The sequence below is a fragment of the Petromyzon marinus genome, chromosome 27 (genome assembly GCF_048934315.1).
Source record: "Petromyzon marinus isolate PM22_M1 ecotype Great Lakes invasive population chromosome 27, UKy_Petmar_22M1.pri1.0, whole genome shotgun sequence".
In the NCBI taxonomy this organism is placed as follows: Eukaryota; Metazoa; Chordata; class Hyperoartia; order Petromyzontiformes; family Petromyzontidae; genus Petromyzon; species Petromyzon marinus.
Window position 1 is genome coordinate 12,653,933 of NC_133693.1, and position 21,719 is coordinate 12,675,651.

Consider the following 21,719-nt stretch of genomic DNA (forward strand, 5'->3'; position numbering starts at 1 on the left):
GGATCATGGCCACGCATATAAATTAAACGTTCAAAAAGGCCTTCTCAAACATAAACACGGCCAGAACCTCGATTATCCGGGGTAATTGGGGTGTGTGAGACGGGAGGGGCGCTTCTTCCTGCCATAAGAATTGGCACAAATAAGAAATCCCAAAACACCGAGCGTAAAGAAACCACACGCGCGCCCGCACGCATCGATTCGTTTGCCTCACATTTCGCAGGCGCTTACTTCGCGTTTGTCAACTTCTCGACGGAGCCGCTGCACGACTTCGTGGAGATCCTGAGCGGGCCCCCAGAGGCGCAGGAGGCCATCGGGCGCTTCAGCGGCGCGCGGCCCCCGGCGCCGGCGCTGAGCACAACGCACGACACGACGGTGCACTTCCAGAGCGACTACTCACAGAACAAGCAAGGCTTCCGACTCTCCTTCCAGGGTGAGGGCGCGGGGATCCCCCTGCCAACGTTTCTCTCGTGACGGTCGTATGTCTGTAGAACCCATCTTAACGACGGTAATTGGTTCCACGAAAGCGGTCGTTAAGTGATTTGGTCGTTAAGCGTGTATTGGTTTCCACTTCAAAGCGCGGCAGACACCAAATGTAAAAAATGCCCCCCAATGCTCACGAATGGATGTAGCTGATTGGACGAGGCCTGGTTTCCAGTCCATATGGCCTTCAGCCGTTTAAATACGGGCAAAAAACTATTTGTGTTTATTTGTTTGTGTTTCTCCCTTGTCATGGGACTTTTTAGGATGAACGATAAGAATAATAAGGGCACGGGGTGACCAATGAGGTCAGAATTGGTTTGTAATAAGGTAGGCACTGATAAAGGTTTTTTTTGGGTTATATTGCGTATATTTACGCAATATTGCGTATATTTACGCAATATAACCCACCCAACACAGCCAATTAGTAAGGTTTGTCATGTCAACAGAACATGCCAATTTGTCACTAGTACAGCACACCGGTGTGTTGGAGAGCAAAGCCACAACATTTACAATCTGAGTACGATGTTTTGCCAATAATTACTAGCTTCATCAGGTAACAGCCAGAATTTGTGGAGAAGTCCTCCTGTTTCGTTCCTTAAATATAGGGGTAGATGTGATGACATCACTTGTGTGCTCTACTTGTGCGAAGGGGGGGATTAATGAATGCATATAAATGACTATGGGTATTCATTTCCGCTTGGGTTATTTATTTGGCAATCAACGTACATTATGCATGCGCATTATGCAAGCCCATTGTTCTAGTACCGCCTGTAGATTTTGTATACTAAAATAGCCATACCAACAGTAATCCCTATTGAAGTATGGTGACCTGTATAGGCATGCATTTAAAAATGTCTTATTTGATGACTCGGTTAAATAATTTTTGTTTCTCTCAATTTCGATTGATTAGCTCATTAGTCTTGGCCAGGAGTAACTAGTTTTGCAGATAACTTCAACATTATCAAAATCAATTGAGTGTCCTTATTGGCACGTGTGTTCTGCCACTGCCGACAGTTGTATTTGGGAGTATTTAATATATCTTTGGTGTTATTTTAGTCTCGTGCTGATCATTTGTCCTGTTTGCCCAACATAACAGTTACCACAGTGCAGTTAATCCTGCATACACCTTCTGTTGATAGCTTCGGTAATACATCTTTTCTACCAGATATTAATTTCTGTATTTTATGTACCATGCAAAATCTGACTTGTATGTTTTGTTTTTCCGAACATCTGGCTAGTTTATCAGTTGCTCCCGCAATGTGTATGGTATTTTAATAGTTTTAATGACTTGGTCAGTTTAAACGCTCGTGTTAATTGATCTGGTTTTGGCATTCAATGCCGTGTTGATTTGTGCATAATTGTAACCGTTCAATTGCAGCGCTTCTTTAAAATGTTTAATTTCACTTCTCAGACTATCACCATCTGACACTTTCTTAACCCGATGTATGAGCGTCTTCATGAGAGTGGATTTCTGTGCAAGGTGATGGTGTGACTGCAAAAATAGCCCCAATGGCAATTGATACCCATAGTCATTTATATGCATTCATTAATCCCCCCAACGTCACGCAAGAAGAGCACAGAAGTGATGTAATCACATCTACCCCTCTGTTTAAGCAACTAAACAGGAATATTTCTCCACAAATCTGGCTGTTGCCTGATTGGACTAGTAGTAATTACTGGCAAAACGTCGTACTCAGATTGTAAAAAAAAACTCTTTGGGTCTTTCGGTAAAGTCACGTAGGTAGAAGAAGAATAATAGATTACGACGTTTCAATCGCCACACAAGCAACCGTCTTCAGGTGGAAGTGAGAAACAGGCTGCTGCAACAAGTCCTTATATATAGAGCCGGGAGGGGGGAGTTGCCGCATCGGGGAAGAGGGTGGGGGCAGGAGCTTGTGCTGAGGAGGTGGCCATTGTATTGTGAGAGATTAGCATGTCAATGTGTAGTGACGGTATATCCGCCACTAGGGGGATCGAGCACTGAACAGGGTGAAGGAAAGGCGCGAAGATGATTGAGGGTCAAGTGTAATGATGGTATATCAGCCACTAGGGGGATAGAGCGCGCAGCAGGAGACACACAGACAGAGAGACACACAGAGAGACACAGAGACACACACAGAGTGACACACCCAGAGAGAGAGACACACACAAAGTGACACACGGAGAGAGCCACACATACACACAAAGAGACACAAATAGAGAGAGAGACATACAGGGAGACACACACAAAGAGACACAAAACCGAGAGACACATCACAGCAGTTATAGTCTGCTAAAAAACGAGAGCCACCGCCACATCGAGGGAAAGGGGGCAACGTTGGCTTTGTTAGTGAAACAATTTAGCCCATTAAAGTAGCTATTTCTATGACCAGTCACAAGCTAATCCCTCAGCTATTTCAATGCTAAATTCTCCTGTTTGATTTGTACTAGGTGCCTCTGTGGATGTGTAGGCTTTGACTTTAACATAGCCATTTCTGTGACCAGTCACAAGCTAATCACTCAGCTATTTCAATGCTAAATTCTCCTGTTTTATATGTAAACCCTTTGTCAAGGTGCCTCACTTCTCTAAACCAGCTTAAAAAGACGCTACGAATCTTAACAACGTTCATTGAAGCTCTGTCGTCCCGACAAGTCTGTTCCTTTCACCTGAAGGCCACTTGTGTTGTGGCCGAAACGTCGTGAGAATTGAATTGTTATTTTATTTCATTAATTTATTATTTTATTCTCATTCTACGCGACTTTACCGAAAGAACCAAAGAAGATTAATCCTTGCAGTCACGAAAGCTTTAAATCGAAATTTCATTGGACCTTACCCGGTAAAATAAAAATGTTTTTTTAGCGTTATAAGTGTATTAGGTAACACATTTTTTAGAACGCGGATGCGAATTTGGATATGACGCAATCGAGCGAACGGAACTACATCGCGCGAGGAATAAGCGGTCGTACGGCTGCCTCGGCATAGCATCACACAAGGCATTGGGATGCTGCTGGATGCTTCTAGATGCTACCCACGCGTCTCGGTCTATGTTCAACCTCTATACGCATCTCACGGTGTTATCGAGGACTGTGCTTTCCCCAACATTATATTATCGATCATAATACGATTTTTATACAACGCACTGTTCTTCAGGAACGCAACAACTACCGCATTATAGGAGAGCAGACTTAGTCTGTACGTACGTATGTCGAACAATTTAAACGAGCACAACCACAGTTCTGGACGGTCGGCAGGTCGTGTGCTCTGGGGTAGAGTGTGGGTTACTGCCACCTCTTCCATAGACGTCTGGCCAACGTTCAAGAGTTGGCCACCAAACCCTCTATGGGGGCTCCCGAGAGCGACCTGGAGCGGAGGCCCTTCCCCCAACGGTGGCTTGAGAAATTGCAGGGGGCTGTACCTTTACCTTTTAATGTCCATAATGATGGACTATGTATGTTGAGCCTCTCGCACGCCGGTCGTAGCAAAACAACGTGAATCGGACATGCGGGGGGGAAGGACAACAAATAAAACACAAGCAGCAGTTCTGAAGAAATTAATTATTGTCAACGTGACATCACTTCAGCTTGTCTTTGTTAATGTATTTACTTAAATAAAAAAAATATGCAAATCTTATGTCATGAATATGGTAAAAATGTTTGAAATTGTGCGCTTTTAAACGGTTGTCTATTCGGTACAGCAAAAGCTCTCGTTATCCGGCACGTTACCGTGTGGAACGCTCTATTAACCGGCGTCTGTCATAGACGGCAAAGCGAAAACATTGCGACAGCCATCCGGCATCTCGCCTGTGTGCTTCTAGTTAATCTAGTAGATCCGTTGTCGTTGTTTACGGGCGCATTAGGACGCTGACGAGTGGTGGCGCCATCGGCAGCCTGTACACAGTACTCTGCTACTGTATACAGTCCTGTACAACTGTATACAGCACCCTACTACTGTACACAGCACCCTGCTACTGTACACAGCACCATGCTACTGTACACAGCACCATGCTACTGTACACAGCACCATGCTACTGTACACAGCACCATGCTACTGTACACAGCACCATGCTACTGTACACAGCACCATGCTACTGTACACAGCACCATGCTACTGTGTACAGCGCCATGCTACTGTGTACAGTGCCCTGCTACTGTACACCGCACCCTACAACTGTATACAGTACTCTGCTACTGTATACAGTCCTGTACAACTGTATACAGCACCCTACTACTGTACACAGCACCCTGCTACTGTACACAGCACCATGCTACTGTACACAGCACCATGCTACTGTACACAGCACCATGCTACTGTACACAGCACCATGCTACTGTACACAGCACCATGCTACTGTACACAGCACCATGCTACTGTACACAGCACCATGCTACTGTACACAGCACCATGCTACTGTACACAGCACCATGCTACTGTACACAGCACCATGCTACTGTACACAGCGCCATGCTACTGTATACAGCGCCATGCTACTGTATACAGCGCCCTGCTACTGTACACCGCACCCTACAACTGTATACAGTACTCTGCTACTGTATACAGTCCTGTACAACTGTATACGGCACCCTACTACTGTATACGGCACCCCGCTACTGTACACGGCACCCCGCTACTGTACACGGCACCCCGCTACTGCGCACGGCACCCCGCCACTGCGCACGGCACCCCGCTACTGCACACAGCACCCTACAACTGTACACAGCACCCTACAACTGTACACAGCACCCTGCTACTGTACACAGCACCCTGCTACTGTGCACAGCACCCTGCTACTGTGCACAGCACCCTGCTACTGTACACCGCACCCTACAACTGTATACAGTACTCTGCTACTGTATACAGTCCTGTACAACTGTATACAGCACCCTGCTACTGTATACAGTACCCTGCTACTGTACACAGCACCCTACTACTGTATACAGTACCCTGCTACTGTATACAGCACTACCACTGCACACACAGCACTGTACTACTGTAGACCGCACTGTAGTACTGTACAACACAGTACTCTGCTGCTGTATACAGCATTCTGCTCAATCCTGTACGACTATATACAGTTCTGCACAACTATATACAGTAGCAGAGTAATGTCAATAATGATGTACTCTGTATGTTGAACCTCTCTCACGCCGGTCGTAGCAAAACAGTCTTGTACAACTGTATACAGTCCTGTACAACTGTATACAGCACTCAACTACTGTATGCAGTACTGTGCTACTGTATACTCTACTATAAACGGCCCAAAATGCTTCGCTACAATCAACTTAGAATGCTGTATAACCGCCTGGTGATTAAAAGAGATTATTTATACCATCGTTAAAATGTATGCTTACTTTCTTGAAAATAATCTGAACGAATATAGATATTAACACAAGGAAGATCTGAAACACGGTAGGACCAATACCTCTGCCGTTGCTGATCATTGTTTTAACGCAGTGGGCACACGGAGGTACTCTGCAAACCCACCGGCTATCATCAGAGATCTGTTCATGAAGCCATCCAGATGTATAAACACAGACACAACTTCAACCGAGATGGGTACACACTGAGTAATCATTGGAAGGACGTTATTAACCAGGTAAAGTCTTAACTGACTGTGATGTTTCCATCTAACATGCCTATGTCAGCTGTTATTTCCGACTCTCTGTGTGTCTTTCTCTCTCTCTGTGCATCTCTCTTTGATCTCTACTCCAGTGACCCGGGTGCTACCGCAGGGTCCACTCTCCAGTGCTGCCATGGTGGCCCACTTTACTCCAGTAACCCGGGCGCTGCTGCGGGGTCCACTTTCTGCCCTGCCCCCTCCCTTCTCTCTCTCCCCCTGCAGCCGACCTCTCCAGTGCTGCTGTGGTGGTCCACTTTATTCCAGTGGCCCGGGTGCTGCTGCGGGGGTCCACTTTCTGCCCCGCCTCTCCCCACCCCCCCGTCTCCTCCCCCCCCCCACTGTCGAGGCCTACTATATAACCTCGTGCCACGGCAGATCTCTCGCCTACTTCAGCAGGTTTCTTTTGCTGAGGTTGTCCCACCTGATGACGATTGCTTGTGTTGCGATCAAAACGTCGTGATCTATTAATTTCTACATACGTGACTTTACCGAAAGAACCAAAGAGTATGAATATAGATATTGTGTTTAAATATGGAACACGAGTATTTATTCAGTTACCGCCCGTGTTATTTGGGAAAGTCGAAAACAACACGATAGACGCTCCAATCAAGCAGCACAGCTGCGTCTCACTCCACCCGGCCGTGCGCGATTCACGCATGTCAAGTTCTCTCAATGCGAGCTCTCCTGCTTCTGGGCACATTGTGTGTATCCCGTGCACCAACGTTGACGTCTTCTCTGGGCTTAGTAGCATCCCTTCAAAACCGGCATTAAACTGTGATCCTGGAGGCGGTCTCTCGTCAAGGCTCTCAAGTGCGCAGGCGGTGCAACTGCACCCCAGGGCTCAAGAGTCAGAGTGGGCCGAGGCGATGGGGGGGGGGGGGGGTAAAAACTTGACAGGGACCACGTTAAAAATAAAAAAATTAAATCGCGTTTAATTTAAGTGTCATTTAGATAAAAATAAAAGCATGCTGCCTATTGAGTAAGTGCGGGCCTGAAATGTTAATGTTAACGTTTTTGATCTTTTGTTACACCCCACTTTTAAATATTTAATTTCAGCCTACCAACTGAGCTCGTGCCCTGACCCGAACCCTTTCCGCAACGGGCTGGTGATGGGCGCCGAGTATACCGTGGGAAGCTCCGTCTCCTTCCGCTGCCTGCCCGGCTACACCCTGGTGGGCCACCCCGTCCTGTCGTGCCGCCATGGACGCAGTCGCAACTGGGACCACCCCATCCCCACATGCCAAGGTTCGACTCCCTTACAGAGGTCACACGGCACCTCCCACGTGTGAGCCGCCGGCGTTCTGCGTACATGTGCGTGCGCGCACTTAAAAGTGCACCTGGCCTGGCACAGGCGCCGTGGTGATGTCACCGTCACTAAGTGGCGAATGGCGGGTATTGGTATCGGTGCGTGCATCGGTGTTGGGAGCGAGATGTTATTTCGCCACCACGGTGACGAGATAACATTGATGCTGACCTTAACGCCTGCCGTATATTTGGAGTTTGCATATCTGTCTCTGAATAGTCGCGTGGATTTTCTGTAGGTCCTCCGGGATTTCCCTCCACATTTAGAATGAACATTACTCTTTTAGAGTATTTGGCTGCAATCAATTTAAGCCACTTTGTTGAGCTATGGTTTGTGGTTAGTTCGCTAAATAGCTCAGTGGGCCTTACATACTAAAATCAGAATGGTTTAATTTAGTGTAGCAATTAGCACGCTGCGCTACGAAACCGGCGACCCAAGTTTGATTCCTGCTCACGGCCAACGCCCGAGGTCGACTCAGCCTCACATGAGTACCTAGTGTGGTGTGTAACGCTCTACAGAGGGTGGTGCGGTCAGCCCAACATATCACTGGAGGCACGCTGCCTGCTCTTCAGGACATTTACACCTCTCGGCGTTGTAGGACGGCCAGGAAGATAATTAAGGACTTCAGTCAACCGAGCCATGGACTGTTCACTCTGCTACCGTCTGGTAGATGGTACAGAAGCAACAGACTCCAAGAAAGCTTCTACCATCAGGCCATCAGACTGTTGAACAGCCATCACTAGCTGTCTATCTGCCATGTACTCTGACCTACACCTTAGAGACCGTTTTGCACACATACAACCACACACTAACTCACACACAAACACACACACTACGCACACAGGCAGTCTTTCACACTCAACAACAACAACCACCATTCGCCACTAAGTGGCGGTGACGTCACCACGACGCTTGTGCCAGGCCATGTGCACCTTGAGGCCACATGAAATGTCGAACGCCCGCTGGCAGGAGGTCACGGGGCAGACCCAGGTGCCACGGGTCGACTGACTGAGATGACCGAGATGACCGGCTGATGCACCACCTGTGCCCCCTACTGTGCCAACTTGTTGTGCTCTAGCCACCCGGCGCTCCACTCGTTGTTGTGAGCGTCGCTCCTCCACCCTTTGTTATTGTTGGAGGGCGACTGCCTCCAACTACCCAGTAGCGTCCTTCACGAGCCTACTCCACAGAGGCCGATCTTGACACCGCGGGTACCAGTCATCGGCAAGTCCACTCAGCTCCACGTCCTCCTGTACCACATCACTCCATCTCTTCTCTAGCCCGTGCCGCGCCTGTTTAGCCCCCTCTATCCGGCCGAACAAAAGCTGTTTAGGCATGCGGTGGTTCGGCATGCGGGCTACATGACCCAGCCAACGCAGCCTTGCCTGCCGGAGGAGCTCACTGATGGGACTTTGTCCAGATCTTTCAAGGATTTGCGAGCTCCTCACACAATCCAGCCTGGTTAAACCCAGGATGGATTGTAGGCAGGCCAGCCTAAATGTTTCTAACCGGCGAAGATGCTCCATTAGGGGGGTCGACGTTTCGCAAGCGTAGAGAAGGGGGTGAATGACTGTGGCCGAGAAGACCTGAAGCTTCTTGCGGAGCGACAGACCAGGTAGCTTCCACACAGCATTACGCAACGGATGAAAAGATATTGCCGCTCGACTGATTCGGAGTGAGACCTCTGCTGTTAAACCGGAGCCGGTCATGAGCACACTGCCCAGGTATGGGAAACTCTCCACTCTCTCCACAACTGCGCCATCACCGATTGGGAGTTGTGGGGGTGGAGTGTCCGATGGTACAAAATACCCAGGCAGGTGCTTAGTTTTGGTGGGGCTGATGGTAAGGCCCCACCTCTTAGTGGCACGCTACAGTTTCAGCAGCAGCGTCTCCAACTCCTCCTGTGAATGAGCAGAAATTACAAAATCATTGACCAAATCATTGACCGCACCCGGGCATCGATCAGCCTCCCATTATATATCTGTACCAAATGGAAATTCCCCTGGTAGAGCTATTGAAGGCTTCACGAACTACGTGGTCAAAATAGATGTTAAATAACGTGGGAGCCAGAGGACATCCCTGTCGCACCCCAAGGTGTACAGGGAATGGCTCTGACTCCTGGCCACGTAGTTTTACCCGGGCCCGCTCACCATCATGAAGGTCCTTAATGATCGTGAGTAGAGGGTCAGGGACTCCGAAAGCACGAAGAGCAACCCAGAGCCCAGGCCTATTGATGGTATCATAGGCCTTGACCAGGTCAATATAGCAGAGATGTAGATCTTGTTGAAATTCTCTACACCTCTGCTGTAGCAGACGGACAGAAAATATGGCATCCTTGCAGGAACCCCCTTTCCTGAAACTGCATTTGGGCTCCGCAAGCCTCTCCTCAGCGTGCCTAGCAAGGCGATGTTGAATAATCCTTGCCAGAACCTTTCCCGGCACACTGAGGAGTGAGATGCCCCCTTAGTTGTTACAGTCTGTGCGGTCCCCCTTCTTAAAGAGGGGGACCACCAGGGCATCCTTCCAATCCTGCGGAACCCGTCCAGTGGTCCAGACTGTTGTTATGATGTCATGTAGGGCAGTCTGTGCACAAACGCCACCCTCCCTCAGCATTTCGCTTGGGAGATCATCTCTGCCCGGTGCCTTTCCTGGTCTCAGACTCTGGATCGCCTTCAGTACTTCCTCAACAGATGGCACCTCAGCCAGCCACTCACAGGGGGTGACTTCTTCTTCCGATATTTGAGGCACCGCAGCCTCAGCAGGGTCATTCCAACTTTGTGCCACGATGTTTTCCTGGCTAAGGGATTTCCCCTCCCCCAGGACCTCACAGAAATGCTCAGCAAATCTGCAAACCTGTTCCTGGGGGTCGGAGATTGGATCACCGTTTTTTCCCCTAATGATGGTAATAGGTGTGGCGCTGCAGGTTACTTTTTTGATGGAGTTTAATCAAGATTTGTGATCGCGGGCCACTGAGGCAGACTCCATCTCCTCAGCAACCCGCGACCACCACCCATCCTTGCAGTGCCTCACGGCTCTCCGAACCTCCGAGCGAAGGCTGCGGTAAGCCTCCTCATTCTCTGATGTGGGATGCTCTAGACGATTAGAGTGGGCCTGTTGCTTTTTCTCAACCATCCTGAACACCTCCTCTGTCAGTCAGGGTCTCTGGGGAGGTCTGGGCCGCATACCCAAAGCAGCCATTGCAGCTGCATGAGTCACAGTCCTCAACCTCGCCCATTTACCCTTGACATCAGGAGGAGTGGGAGACGATGCCAACCCCAGGCGCAAGCGATGATGAAATTCCCCCTTGCAACTTTCATCAGCTAGCTGAGATCAGGCCACCTTAGGTTGGAATGGGGTCCTGGGTGTACACCCACCAACGGAGTGAAAGAATGGCAGACGCATCTTACAGATGACTAGTCGATGGTCAGAGGGCAGATCAGCTCCACGGTAGGTCCTTGTGTCAAGGACATGGACTCGCATATGCTGGTCCATCACTATGTAGTCCAGCAGATGTTCTTGCTTGGACCCGGCATGCATCCATGATGTTGTGTGGATGCGCTGATGCCGGAACAGCGTGTTGGTAATTACGAGCTCATCGGCTGCACAAAAATCTAGCAGCCTCTTACCGTTGTTATTGAGCTGATCTGGCCCATGCCTTCCAATCACTCCAGACCAGGTTCCAGTATCATGACCAACTCGGGCATTAAAGTCACCCAACAAGGTAACTCTATCCCGAGGGGCCACTTTAGCTAGCAACTGTGACAGGAGGTCATAGAAGGCATCTGACTCATCGGCCTTGCCTGCATCCCTCCACGGATGTTCGTCTTCGGTGGGGGCATAAGTAACCTCGACCATCACTCCTCGCCTCCGGTTGATGGGAAGGCGAGCCCAGAGTAGCCTGGGGCTTACAACTTCCCACTCCTCACCGCCACGCTCCCAAGCAACCTTCATTCTTTTGTTCAGAAGAAGTGCCACACCCTGTTGTTTGGCAGTCTCCTGCCCTGAGTAGAGGACTGTCCACTCCTCATGGTAGCAGGAGCCAGAGCCGGTCCACCGGACCTCCTGAATGCCACAGAGATCCAGGCGGTACCGGTCCAGCTCCCGACAGAGTGGCAACCTCTCCTCCACAGTGACCATTCGAACATTCCACGTGGCCATCTGTAGTGGCTTTTCATTGTTTCTGGAGGAGCTCTGAGGGTAAAGATTAAATCTCCTGGCTCCGCCAGATGGGGTTTGGCCAGGAGACTTCATAGACGCCTGTCCCCCCGGGGCTTCCGGCACAAGCTTATTAGTTAGATATTTCAGTCGTGGTTTAGTGGTAATTTATTGAAGATGGAGGGGTTTCTAGCCCCTCGCACCCGTCCAGAGCCCCCATTTAGCCACTGTGGTGGTCACAGACACCATGAGGGGAGAGGGCCAATCGGAATTGGCCCTCCCCCCCACAGCACTATCCATGACAGCGTTGCCTTTCCGGCACAAACACATACAGACACATACACAGTCAACGCTGCTTTCCTATGGATATAGAGACATTAAACACTGTACACTTCCAATTTATATACTGTTTAGAAACACTGCATATTTGAATACCGTATACTCGACAAAGCTCACTCTAATATATATTGTTTTACATATCATTCATCTTACCTATAAATGTCATTTTTGTCTGTGTGTCTGTCCATCTGTCTGTCTGTCTCTGTGTGGACGCAACTTGCGAAGGATTTGGCTCGTGAACCATGGGGTTTACGTTTTTAAAAAGTAGCCGGGTACCACGCAATAAGCCCCCCTGGTGAGCCAGCGATATTTCGTTTCCCCATCCGTAAACTTTAAAGTAGTTAAATTAACAATCTAGTGATATTTTTCTTCATTTAATTATTTCCCACGCGCCGCTAAAGCAGCCCGGGGGTTGCCCCTGCCAACGCACGTGCGTCATCGGTCGAGTGGGGGGGGGGGATTTCTCATTCGCGTTCAAAATGCAAAAAAATACACACAACGCTGAAGTAAATTCATCAAAGTGTCATGTCCTCTTCTCTCCCCCCACCCGAATGTGTGCACTTAATACTATAGGGTCGGTAGATACTAATATTATAGCACTTAGGTAGTATTATTGTAGTGCGGGTGGGGGGATGGTGGGCGGGGGTAGCGGCCCAGCCCCCAGCCTCGGCTGGCTGGGCAATCTAGGTGAGGCCGGGGCTGTGCATGGTACTAGGCCTCACCACGCCACTCTGTCAGGTTAGTAATTTGTGCTATAGAGTCAGCATGTACTACTGTAGTGATAGGTAACACCACAGTCAGTATGTACTGCTGTAATCATACAGGTGCCACCACAGTCGGTATGCACTGCTGTGGTGATAGCAGGAACCACCACAGTCTGTATGCACTGCTGTAGTGAAAGCAGGTTCCACCACAGTTGGTATGCACTGCTGTAGTGAAAGCAGGTACCACCACAGTCGGTATGCACTGCTGTAATTATAGCTGGTACCACCACAACATTATGCACTGCTGTAATCATAGCAGCTACCACCACAGTCAGTATGCACTGATGCAGTCATAGCAGGTCCCACCACAGTCAGTATGCACTGTTGCAGTGATAGCAGGTCTCACCACAGTCAGTATGCACTGCTGTAGTGATATCAGGTTCCACCACAGTCTGTATGCACTGCTGTGGTGATAGCAGGAACCACCACAGTCGGTATGCACTGCTGTAGTGATAGCAGGTCCCACCACAGTCGGTATGCACGACTGTAGTGATAGCAGGAACCACCACAGTCGGTATGCACTGCTGTAGTGATAGCAGGTCCCACCACAGTCGGTATTCACTGCTGTAGTGATAGCAGGTACCACCACAGTCGGTATGCACTGCTGTAGTGATAGTAGATACTGCTATTGAGTTGGTAGATACTGCTATATAGAGTTAGTAGATACTAAAACAGTCAGTATATACCACTACGGTCAGTAAATACTGGTACATTCAGTAGATACTACTATACCGTCAGTAGATACTACTACGGTCAGTAGCTACTGCTATAGAGTCAGGAGATACTACTATAGAGTCAGTAGATACTGCTATAGAGTTAGTAGTTACTACTATAGTCAGTGGATACTACTATAGAGTCAGCAGATACTACTATAGAGTTAGTTGTTACGACTATAGTGCCTGTACTTGTCACTGTATGGTGCCGGGACTTGCAAAGTCACGGCCGGTAATGTCATTGCGGGCAGCCCGGGTTGCGGGCTGCAGTACCAACTCTAGCGGTGGTTGGGTGAGCGTGGGTTAGCGTGAAGGCACCGCGAGCAGTGTGCGATGCCGGCTTCCCAGTCAGGGAGCGAGAGCGAGCGTCAGCTAGCCAGGGTTACGCTGGGGCATGATACTCTGGCTGACCTGTTGTCAACGTGACTGGAGGGGGGCCACTGGTGGACGGGGTCCAGGGCGTGGTCACGTGGTCCCGGAGAGCTCTCGGGAACGTTCGAGAAGGGGCCCGAAGAGCCTGGAAGGTGGGCGGGGCTAAGGGCGGAGCCAGCCCCAGCCCGGGAGCATATAACGAGAGCTCCGTGAGGAGCTCGGGGTTCTTCAAGTGTTGGTGTTCGAAGATCCACTTCGGGGAGAAGAAGCCTCTAGCCACGCGGTCCGGGACCCAGCTTGTGGTCCGGACCGGGATAGCGAACCGTGTCTTGTTCTGCCGTAGCGTAGTTAGATGGGCATTCGAGACCCGAGAGTAGGTTATGTTATGTTGGTGCTGTTGTGTTAAAAAAATAGTATTGCTCCCATATTAACGTCTGCGACTCAGTTGGACTCACTACACTACTATAGAGTCGGTAGATACTACTGTAGGGCCAGTAGATACTACTACAGTCAGTAGTAAATACAGTCAGTAAATACTACTGTACAGTCAGTAGCTACTACTGGCTCAGTAGATACTACTGTACCATCAGGAGATACAGTGAGGGAAAAAAGTATTTGATCCCCTGCTAATTTTGTACGTTTGCCCACTGACAAAGAAATGATCAGTCTATAATTTTAATGGTAGGTTTATTTGAACAGTGAGAGACAGAATGACAACAAGAAAATCCTGCAAAACGCATGTCAAAAATGTTATAAATTGATTTGCATTTTAATGAGGGAAATAAGTATTTGACCCCCTCTCAATCAGAAAGATTTCTGGCTCCCAGGTGTCTTTTATACAGGTAACGAGCTGAGATTAGGAGCACACTCTTAAAGGGAGTGCTCCTAATCTCAGCTTGTTACCTGTATAAAAGGCACCTGTCCACAGAAGCAATCAATCAGATTCCAAACTTTCCACCATGGCCAAGACCAAAGAGCTCTCCAAGGATGTCAGGGACAAGATTGTAGACCGACGCAAGGCTGGAATGGGCTACAAGACCATTGCCAAGCAGCTTGGTGAGAAGGTGACAACAGTTGGTGCGATTATTCGCAAATGGAAGAAACACAAAAGAACTGTCAATCTCCCTCGGCCTGGAGCTCCATGCAAGATCTCACCTCGTGGAGTTGCAATGATCATGAGAACGGTGAGGAATCAGCCCAGAACTACACGGGAGGATCTTGTCAATGATCTCAATGCAGCTGGGACCATAGTCACCAAGAAAACCATTAGTAACACACTACGCCGTGAAGGACTGAAATCCTGCAGCGCCCGCAAGGTCCCCCTGCTCAAGAAAACACATATACATGCCCGTCTGAAGTTTGCCAATGAACATCTGAATGATTCAGAGGACAACTGGGTGAAAGTGTTGTGGTCAGATGAGACCAAAATGGAGCTCTTTGGCATCAACTCAACTCGCCGTGTTTGGAGGAGGAGGAATGCTGCCTATGACCCCAAGAACACCATCCCCACCGTCAAACATGGAGATGGAAACATTATGCTTTGTTGGTGTTTTTCTGCTAAGGGGACAGGACAACTTCACCGCATCAAAGGAACGATGGACGGGGCCATGTACCGTCAAATCTTGGGTGAGAACCTCCTTCCCTCAGCCAGGGCATTGAAAATGGGTCGTGGATGGGTATTCCAGCATGACAATGACCCAAAATACACGGCCAAGGCAACAAAGGAGTGGCTCAAGAAGAAGCACATTAAGGTCCTGGAGTGGCCTAGCCAGTCCCCAGACCTTAATGCCATAGAAAATCTGTGGAGGGAGCTGAAGGTTCGAGTTGCCAAGCGTCAGCCTCGAAACCTTAATGACTTGGAGAAGATCTGCAAAGAGGAGTGGGACAAAATCCCTCCTGAGATGTGTGCAAACCTGGTGGCCAACTACAAGAAACGTCTGACCTCTGTGATTGCCAGCAAGGGTTTTGCCACCAAGTACTAAGTCATGTTTTGCAGAGGGGTCAAATACTTATTTCCCTCATTAAAATGCAAATCAATTCATAACATTTTTGAAATGCGTTTTTCTGGATTTTTTTGTTGCTATTCTGTCTCTCACTGTTCATTTAAACCTACCATTAAAATTATAGACTGATCATTTCTTTGTCAGTGGGCAAACGTACAAAATCAGCAGGGGATCAAATACTTTTTTCCTCACTGTGCAATTACAGAGTGAATAGATACTATTTACTCTGTTGTATGTAGGGGTGTTGGTATATATACCTACGCAGGAGTAAATATATTTTCTGAGGGGGGGAGGGGTCGACAATTTTCGCAAACCTTTTAGATCAACGCACGCGCGCTTGTGAGGGATTTGGCTCTCAAATGGTGGGTTTACGTAAAAAAATGTTTGCCAGCTACCACTCCGTCAAGCCGGCGGGGGGCAAGCGCTATTCCGTTTTCCTCTCCGTTACCTTTCAATTGGTTAAAATAGCGGTTTTTTTGCGATTTATCTTTATTTATACAGTTTTGCCACCCGCCGCGGGACAAAGCACGCAATTGCGCATGCTGTGTCAGTCGATGTGTGTTTGCCAGTCAATGTGTGTGTGTTTGAGTCCATATGTGTGTGCGTTTAGGACCATGTGTAAGTCGATCTGTGTCTGTGTCTTTTTTGCCCGGGCAACGCCAGATGTCTGTGTGTGTACGTCGATGTGTGTGTTTGTAAGTCCAAGCGTGCGTGTCAGTCCGTGTTTGTGTGTCATTTGCTGTGTGTGTGTTAGTCGATGTATGTGTGTGTCAGTCGATGTGTGTCTGTGTTAGTCGATGTATGTGCATGGCTCCATGTGAGTGTGTAAGTCGCTGTGTGTGTGTCTATGTGTGTCAGTCGATGTGTGTGTGTGAGTCGATATGTGTGTCACTCTATGTGTGTGTATCTAAATTCGATGTCTGTGTGTGTGAGTCCATATGTGTGTGTGTGTAAGTCGATGTCTTTGTGTGTGTGGGTCAAGGTCTGTGTGTGTAGGTCGATGTGTGTCTGTCTTTTTCGCCCGGGCAATGCCGGGTACTTACCGCTAGTAGTATATATTTGTGTTCATTCATCTCATGCAAAGAAACACAGATTGTAATTTGTATTATTGTTATAGTGTTATTTGGATTCGTTCGGATATTTCATGATTTTTTACGTCTTTCTATTTGTGTATTTGTTAGACATTCTATTGCAATGTTGTGGTGCTGACAACTTAAACATTTTGCTGCACTCACTATAACATCAGCTTCACTGTGTATGCGACCAATAAACTTTGATTGATTGATAAACATCGACACGAAGAAGGCAAAGGCGGTCGTCCGTGGTACTGGCCACCCACCCCCTCGTGTGCCGTGCCGGCCTTCATAGGTGCTTGAGAACAGCATTTGCCCCAAGAGCCTGTTAAAGGCTATACGGGGGGATCTTTGTCTTTGCATTGGGGTCACAACTCTGGGCCTCTGAATTAGAATATTGGCTTAAATGTGGTAGAGCACTCCACACAATGAGGGAGCAGAGAGGTTCACACGACCCATCATTGCTCAAGGGATAATAAAACGAGTTTCACCTTCTTCATGGTTGGATACTGTGAGGAACACGTTTTCGATTTTACGTGAGGACAGTGCAGCAGTTGCGTGGCCTGCAAACGCAGGTGCTATAGGCTGCTGTGTTGTCAGCAGAGGGCGGTGCAGCAAAATGCTTCGTTGTACTGCTCCCATGTCTATGCTCCGTGTCTCTGACCCGCACCGACTAAGGTGGTGAAGTATGGTCAAATTTTCCCAAAAACCTGCACAGCGTGAGGAGGCCCTCATCTAACAGTTAGTTGACAAAAATAGCTGCACATTTACGTATAAGATACCGGTTGACTTTTATGCTCTTATATACATATATTATTTTTGTAGTTTCAATCTTTCAGAAACAGAAATAAGAGCATGTGAACTTAGAAAACAAACAAGCAGGTGAATGAGATCATTCAAACAGTTCGTGAGAGTGAGCGGGCCTGGGGCGGGACGCGTGCTGACTTCGAGGGGGCGGTGGCCGACAGTCAAGGAATGGAACGCATCTGAGAGAGACATCCACCGGAGAGGTGGGACGGGAGATGGAGCAGTGATGAAATCATCTCGCGCGCATTGTGCGAGGCGGATTCGTGGCGTCGCAAATTCGTGAGCAATGGTGGTGGCTTGGGGTGGGGGGGGGGGCCCTTCGTCCATGATAATGGTGATAGCGACGACGGTGAGTTATGATCTGCATGTGACCTTGAGTAATATCCACGTGGAAAAGCTCGCACCGGAGTGACAACTTGGTGAGTTGATGTTCCCCCCTCCCGCCCCGTAGCGTTTAGGGTGACCCACCACGTGGAGTTGCGATTCCACTGTCGCGTGCAAGCAACGAGACGGACGGACGGATGGACCTTTAGTCGCCAATTATTTTCAGCGCAAAGGGGCAGCACAAATTGGCACAGCTGCGAACTGTCTCGTCAATCTCACGGAAACAAAACGCGAGGGGGGAATAGATTCCCGCAAATTAATGGCGTTAACTTTGCGTCGCTACGTTGGGAAATGCAGCGGACAGCCGAATTATTTTTTCCAGCGCGAGGGTATGACTTCTTTAAACAAACAAAAGAAACACTCGGGACATGGACACGGGACCAATTAAAAACAAGGGAGACGCAGGAGCAGAGAAGACGTGGAGGCTCAGAGAGTTCTAAATTATGCCAGAGATCACTCCTCGTGGCTTTCAATTTCACTTCTTGACTTGCGTCCGAGCACCGTTGCATTATTCCCACACACGGATAACTGTGGACATCATCATAGACTCGCGGAACTAGCTCTCGGAATGAAATAAGCGATGCCATTTACTAAATGTGAAAACAGGAGTAAAATGCTAAGAAACGTTTTTCGGGTTAGATTGCGTGAATATAAATGTGCACCAGCAGCTGACACAGCCAATTAATAAGGGTATGTCACATAAACAACATTTGGCAATTCGTTACTACCACAGCAGATCGGTTGTGCGTTGGACAGTAAACCCCACGACATTTACAATTTTAGTACCGGTGACGTTTCGCCGGTAATTACAACAACCTGCAGCATCATCAGGCAACAGCCAGAGTTGTGAAATATATTCTCCTCCTGTTTCCTGAATAAGATGCCTCTCGCTCATGCAACGATTACTCGTCCTTTTGTTCAAAAAAAGAAGGGAGTTGAAACTAATCCGAAGAATGACGGATCCATGAACCCTCCTTCCATCACATTTGACGTAACTCTTCATGGAGCTCGCAGGGAACTGAATAATGGCCAATCCAGAGGATTACCACCTGCGTGAGAGAGCGGAATGTGGGAATTGATTCCCTACCTTTCACCGCGTACTATCAGTGAGATCGTGGAAAGGGGAAAAAAATGAATGTCATTACGCCTGGGGGTTTAGAGATCGTGAAAAGGCATTGGATTTCGGTGGAAATGGGGCTCGCTCATTCGAGCATCCAAACATCGGCTCACGGAGAATGCCGCTGGCTCCACGAACCGGCAGCTGCAGCAGCTGCAGCCCTCCACTGTTATCGCCGATCATCAGCACACCACAACCGTATCAATTCCTCTCTGTATGTATGTGGAACTTCTTTCGCACCGTACATTGTGAACTGTGCTAATCTAATGTTCCCCTGTCATTCGTCCCTGATGTTTCTGTGTCATTCCTCTCCTCTTGAGTGGGCCATCTGCTCCTCTGGTCCCTTGATTTGCAAGCCGGGTCACCATAAATTGATTGCCATGCAAGCATTGTGAAACGACTCGATACGTGACTGCCATTTCATTCTCCCAGCCATGTGCGGAGGAAACATGACGGACCTGAATGGCACCATTTACTCTCCGGGGTATCCGGACGAGTACCCGGACTTTCAGGACTGCTACTGGCTCATCAAGGTCCCGCTGGGATACGGCGTGTTCGTCAACTTCACACAGCTGCACACCGAGCCTGTCTACGACTACATCACCGTCTGGTGGGTGGTCCAGCATCGGAGACAAAGCCTTTGTTGTCACGTGTTGGGGCGCCGCGGTGGGGAGAGATGTTAACTGCCTTGCCTAGTGCGCAGGAAGATGTGGGTTCAATCCCGACCCTGACGCATGTCTTTTTGGTTGTTACTAGTTCAACTCACCAGTTGTGTGTTGGAGAGTAAACCCACTACAACATTTACAATTCGAGTACCGTGACGTTTCGCCGGTAATTGCAAACAACAACCAGCATCATCAGGCGACAGCCAGAGTTGTGGAGAAACTCTCCTCCTGTTTCAGTCTTAAATAGAGGGATACATGTGATGTCATCACTTGTGAGCCAATCAGGTACGAAGGCCAGAGGGGGGGTCGGGGGGGGGTTGTAATTTTGTTGTTTGCATTCTCGTGACGCCTCTCCGCCACAAATCTGCCACTCACAGCGCCGTCGCATGAAGATCAAAAAAACGCAGCATGAAAAATCTGAAAGATTCTATACAGCGAGACGATACAGAGAACTTATTGATACGCGACTCACGACACTCATATTTACTTTAAGCCCGGCTCTGAAGCCTTGCTCGTGAAGTTCTTTGAATAATTTCCTGCAGCTCTTGTCATTGCTCGTAGAGGTGGTTAAATCATTTTGACAATTTTAACTTTTAACATTTGTCACTTAAAATGTTAAACCCTAATAGAACTGGAATTTATACGACTTGTGACCCAGCACCTTCCGCAAGGCATTTGCTGTGTGAATGTCAGTGTAGATGTATTGTTTCATTGGCCTTAATATTTTCGAGTCTGTTGTGCAAGTTTTGTATTTTCGCTTGTCTGTGACTTTTAATTTCCTGCATCGACAGTTTTAATCGAGAGCCAATGGCCGGTCGTGGTTGAACGTGGGGCATTTTTGTGAAAAACTTCCTCGACGTGAAAAGCCACGGGCCTTTGATTGCCCGAGTGCACTTAGTATGCGTGAGCGGACATTGAGTACTCCCAGTGCAGTAAAATAATTGGTTTATTAACTGTCTTGCTGCACCCTCGCTCGCTAGCCTGGAGGTGCACGGGGGATGTGGCAACTTTGCGGTACGCGCCAGTCCCGCTGTTGCTTTTGAATGCGCCCGCTGATTCGCTGTTGAGCGTTGAAGCGCGGAGTGCACATTGCAGAGGAGCGGTACCATGATTCCTTTTTTTAGCTTGTTTAGGAACCAATAAAGGCAACTGACATTCTGCGCGATGTCTGCCGTGGTCGACGAGAGAGATCGGATCTTTTTAGGTCCCGTAGATTGCTGTGCCGCCTCGTGGAACAATATCCATTCAGCAGAGATGATACACGTTTATGTCGAGTGTCTTTGTGTGCGCCTTGTGGGACTCGTTTGTTCGAGTTGTGATGCTTCGCGGACGCTGCTGTGGTGTAACGGGTAGCGCGCCGGACATGCAATCCAGAAGTTGCCGGTTCGATCTTTGAACGGACGTTTCTTAAACGTCCTGCCCGTGTGCGCCCAGCAGTTAAAAAAAAACTAATCGCACCACAATTAGTCGATTGGAAAGTCACATGTGGTGAGATATTGTCTTTATTATTCCTGCCTCTTCCACCATGAAGCCTGGTGAGCGAAGAAGAGATGGCCAAAACCACCCCTCGTGTGGGTTTCTTGGAGGATCCTCTTATGGAAGGGCCTTTTGCCAGCAGTGGCGTGAGCAAGTAATTACAGGGCAGCATCTTTATTTTGTTTATGATCCAGGTTGTCCCTCGATGCGTTATTCACAAAACAAGCATTAAAAACGAAATTTCGTAAATCGCAATGGCGCTTCCCGTTAATTTAATCACAAAAAAATCAGGATTGTGTTCCAGATTGTCGTTCCAAACTCTTCTCATAACCTAAACATATACACCTATATCACTTCTCACGATACATATACACCTATATCACTTCTCACGATACATATACACCTATATAACTTCTCATGATACATATACACCTATATCACTTCTCATGATACATATACACCTATATCACT

At 48.4% G+C, this 21,719-nt stretch overlaps 1 protein-coding gene across 4 annotated transcripts in view; it reads left to right on the forward strand.

The window, feature by feature from the left end:
- LOC116946465 (CUB and sushi domain-containing protein 3-like) overlaps nt 1-21,719 on the forward strand; it is a 692,643-nt gene that overhangs the window by 588,935 nt on the left and 81,989 nt on the right. For all 4 annotated transcript variants that reach the window (XM_032961364.2, XM_032961362.2, XM_032961363.2 and 1 more), the window contains exons 41-43: nt 221-430; nt 7,134-7,322; nt 19,540-19,717. In XM_032961364.2, coding sequence (XP_032817255.2) covers nt 221-430; nt 7,134-7,322; nt 19,540-19,717 — 577 coding nt within the window. The remainder of the gene's footprint in view (nt 1-220; nt 431-7,133; nt 7,323-19,539; nt 19,718-21,719) is intronic.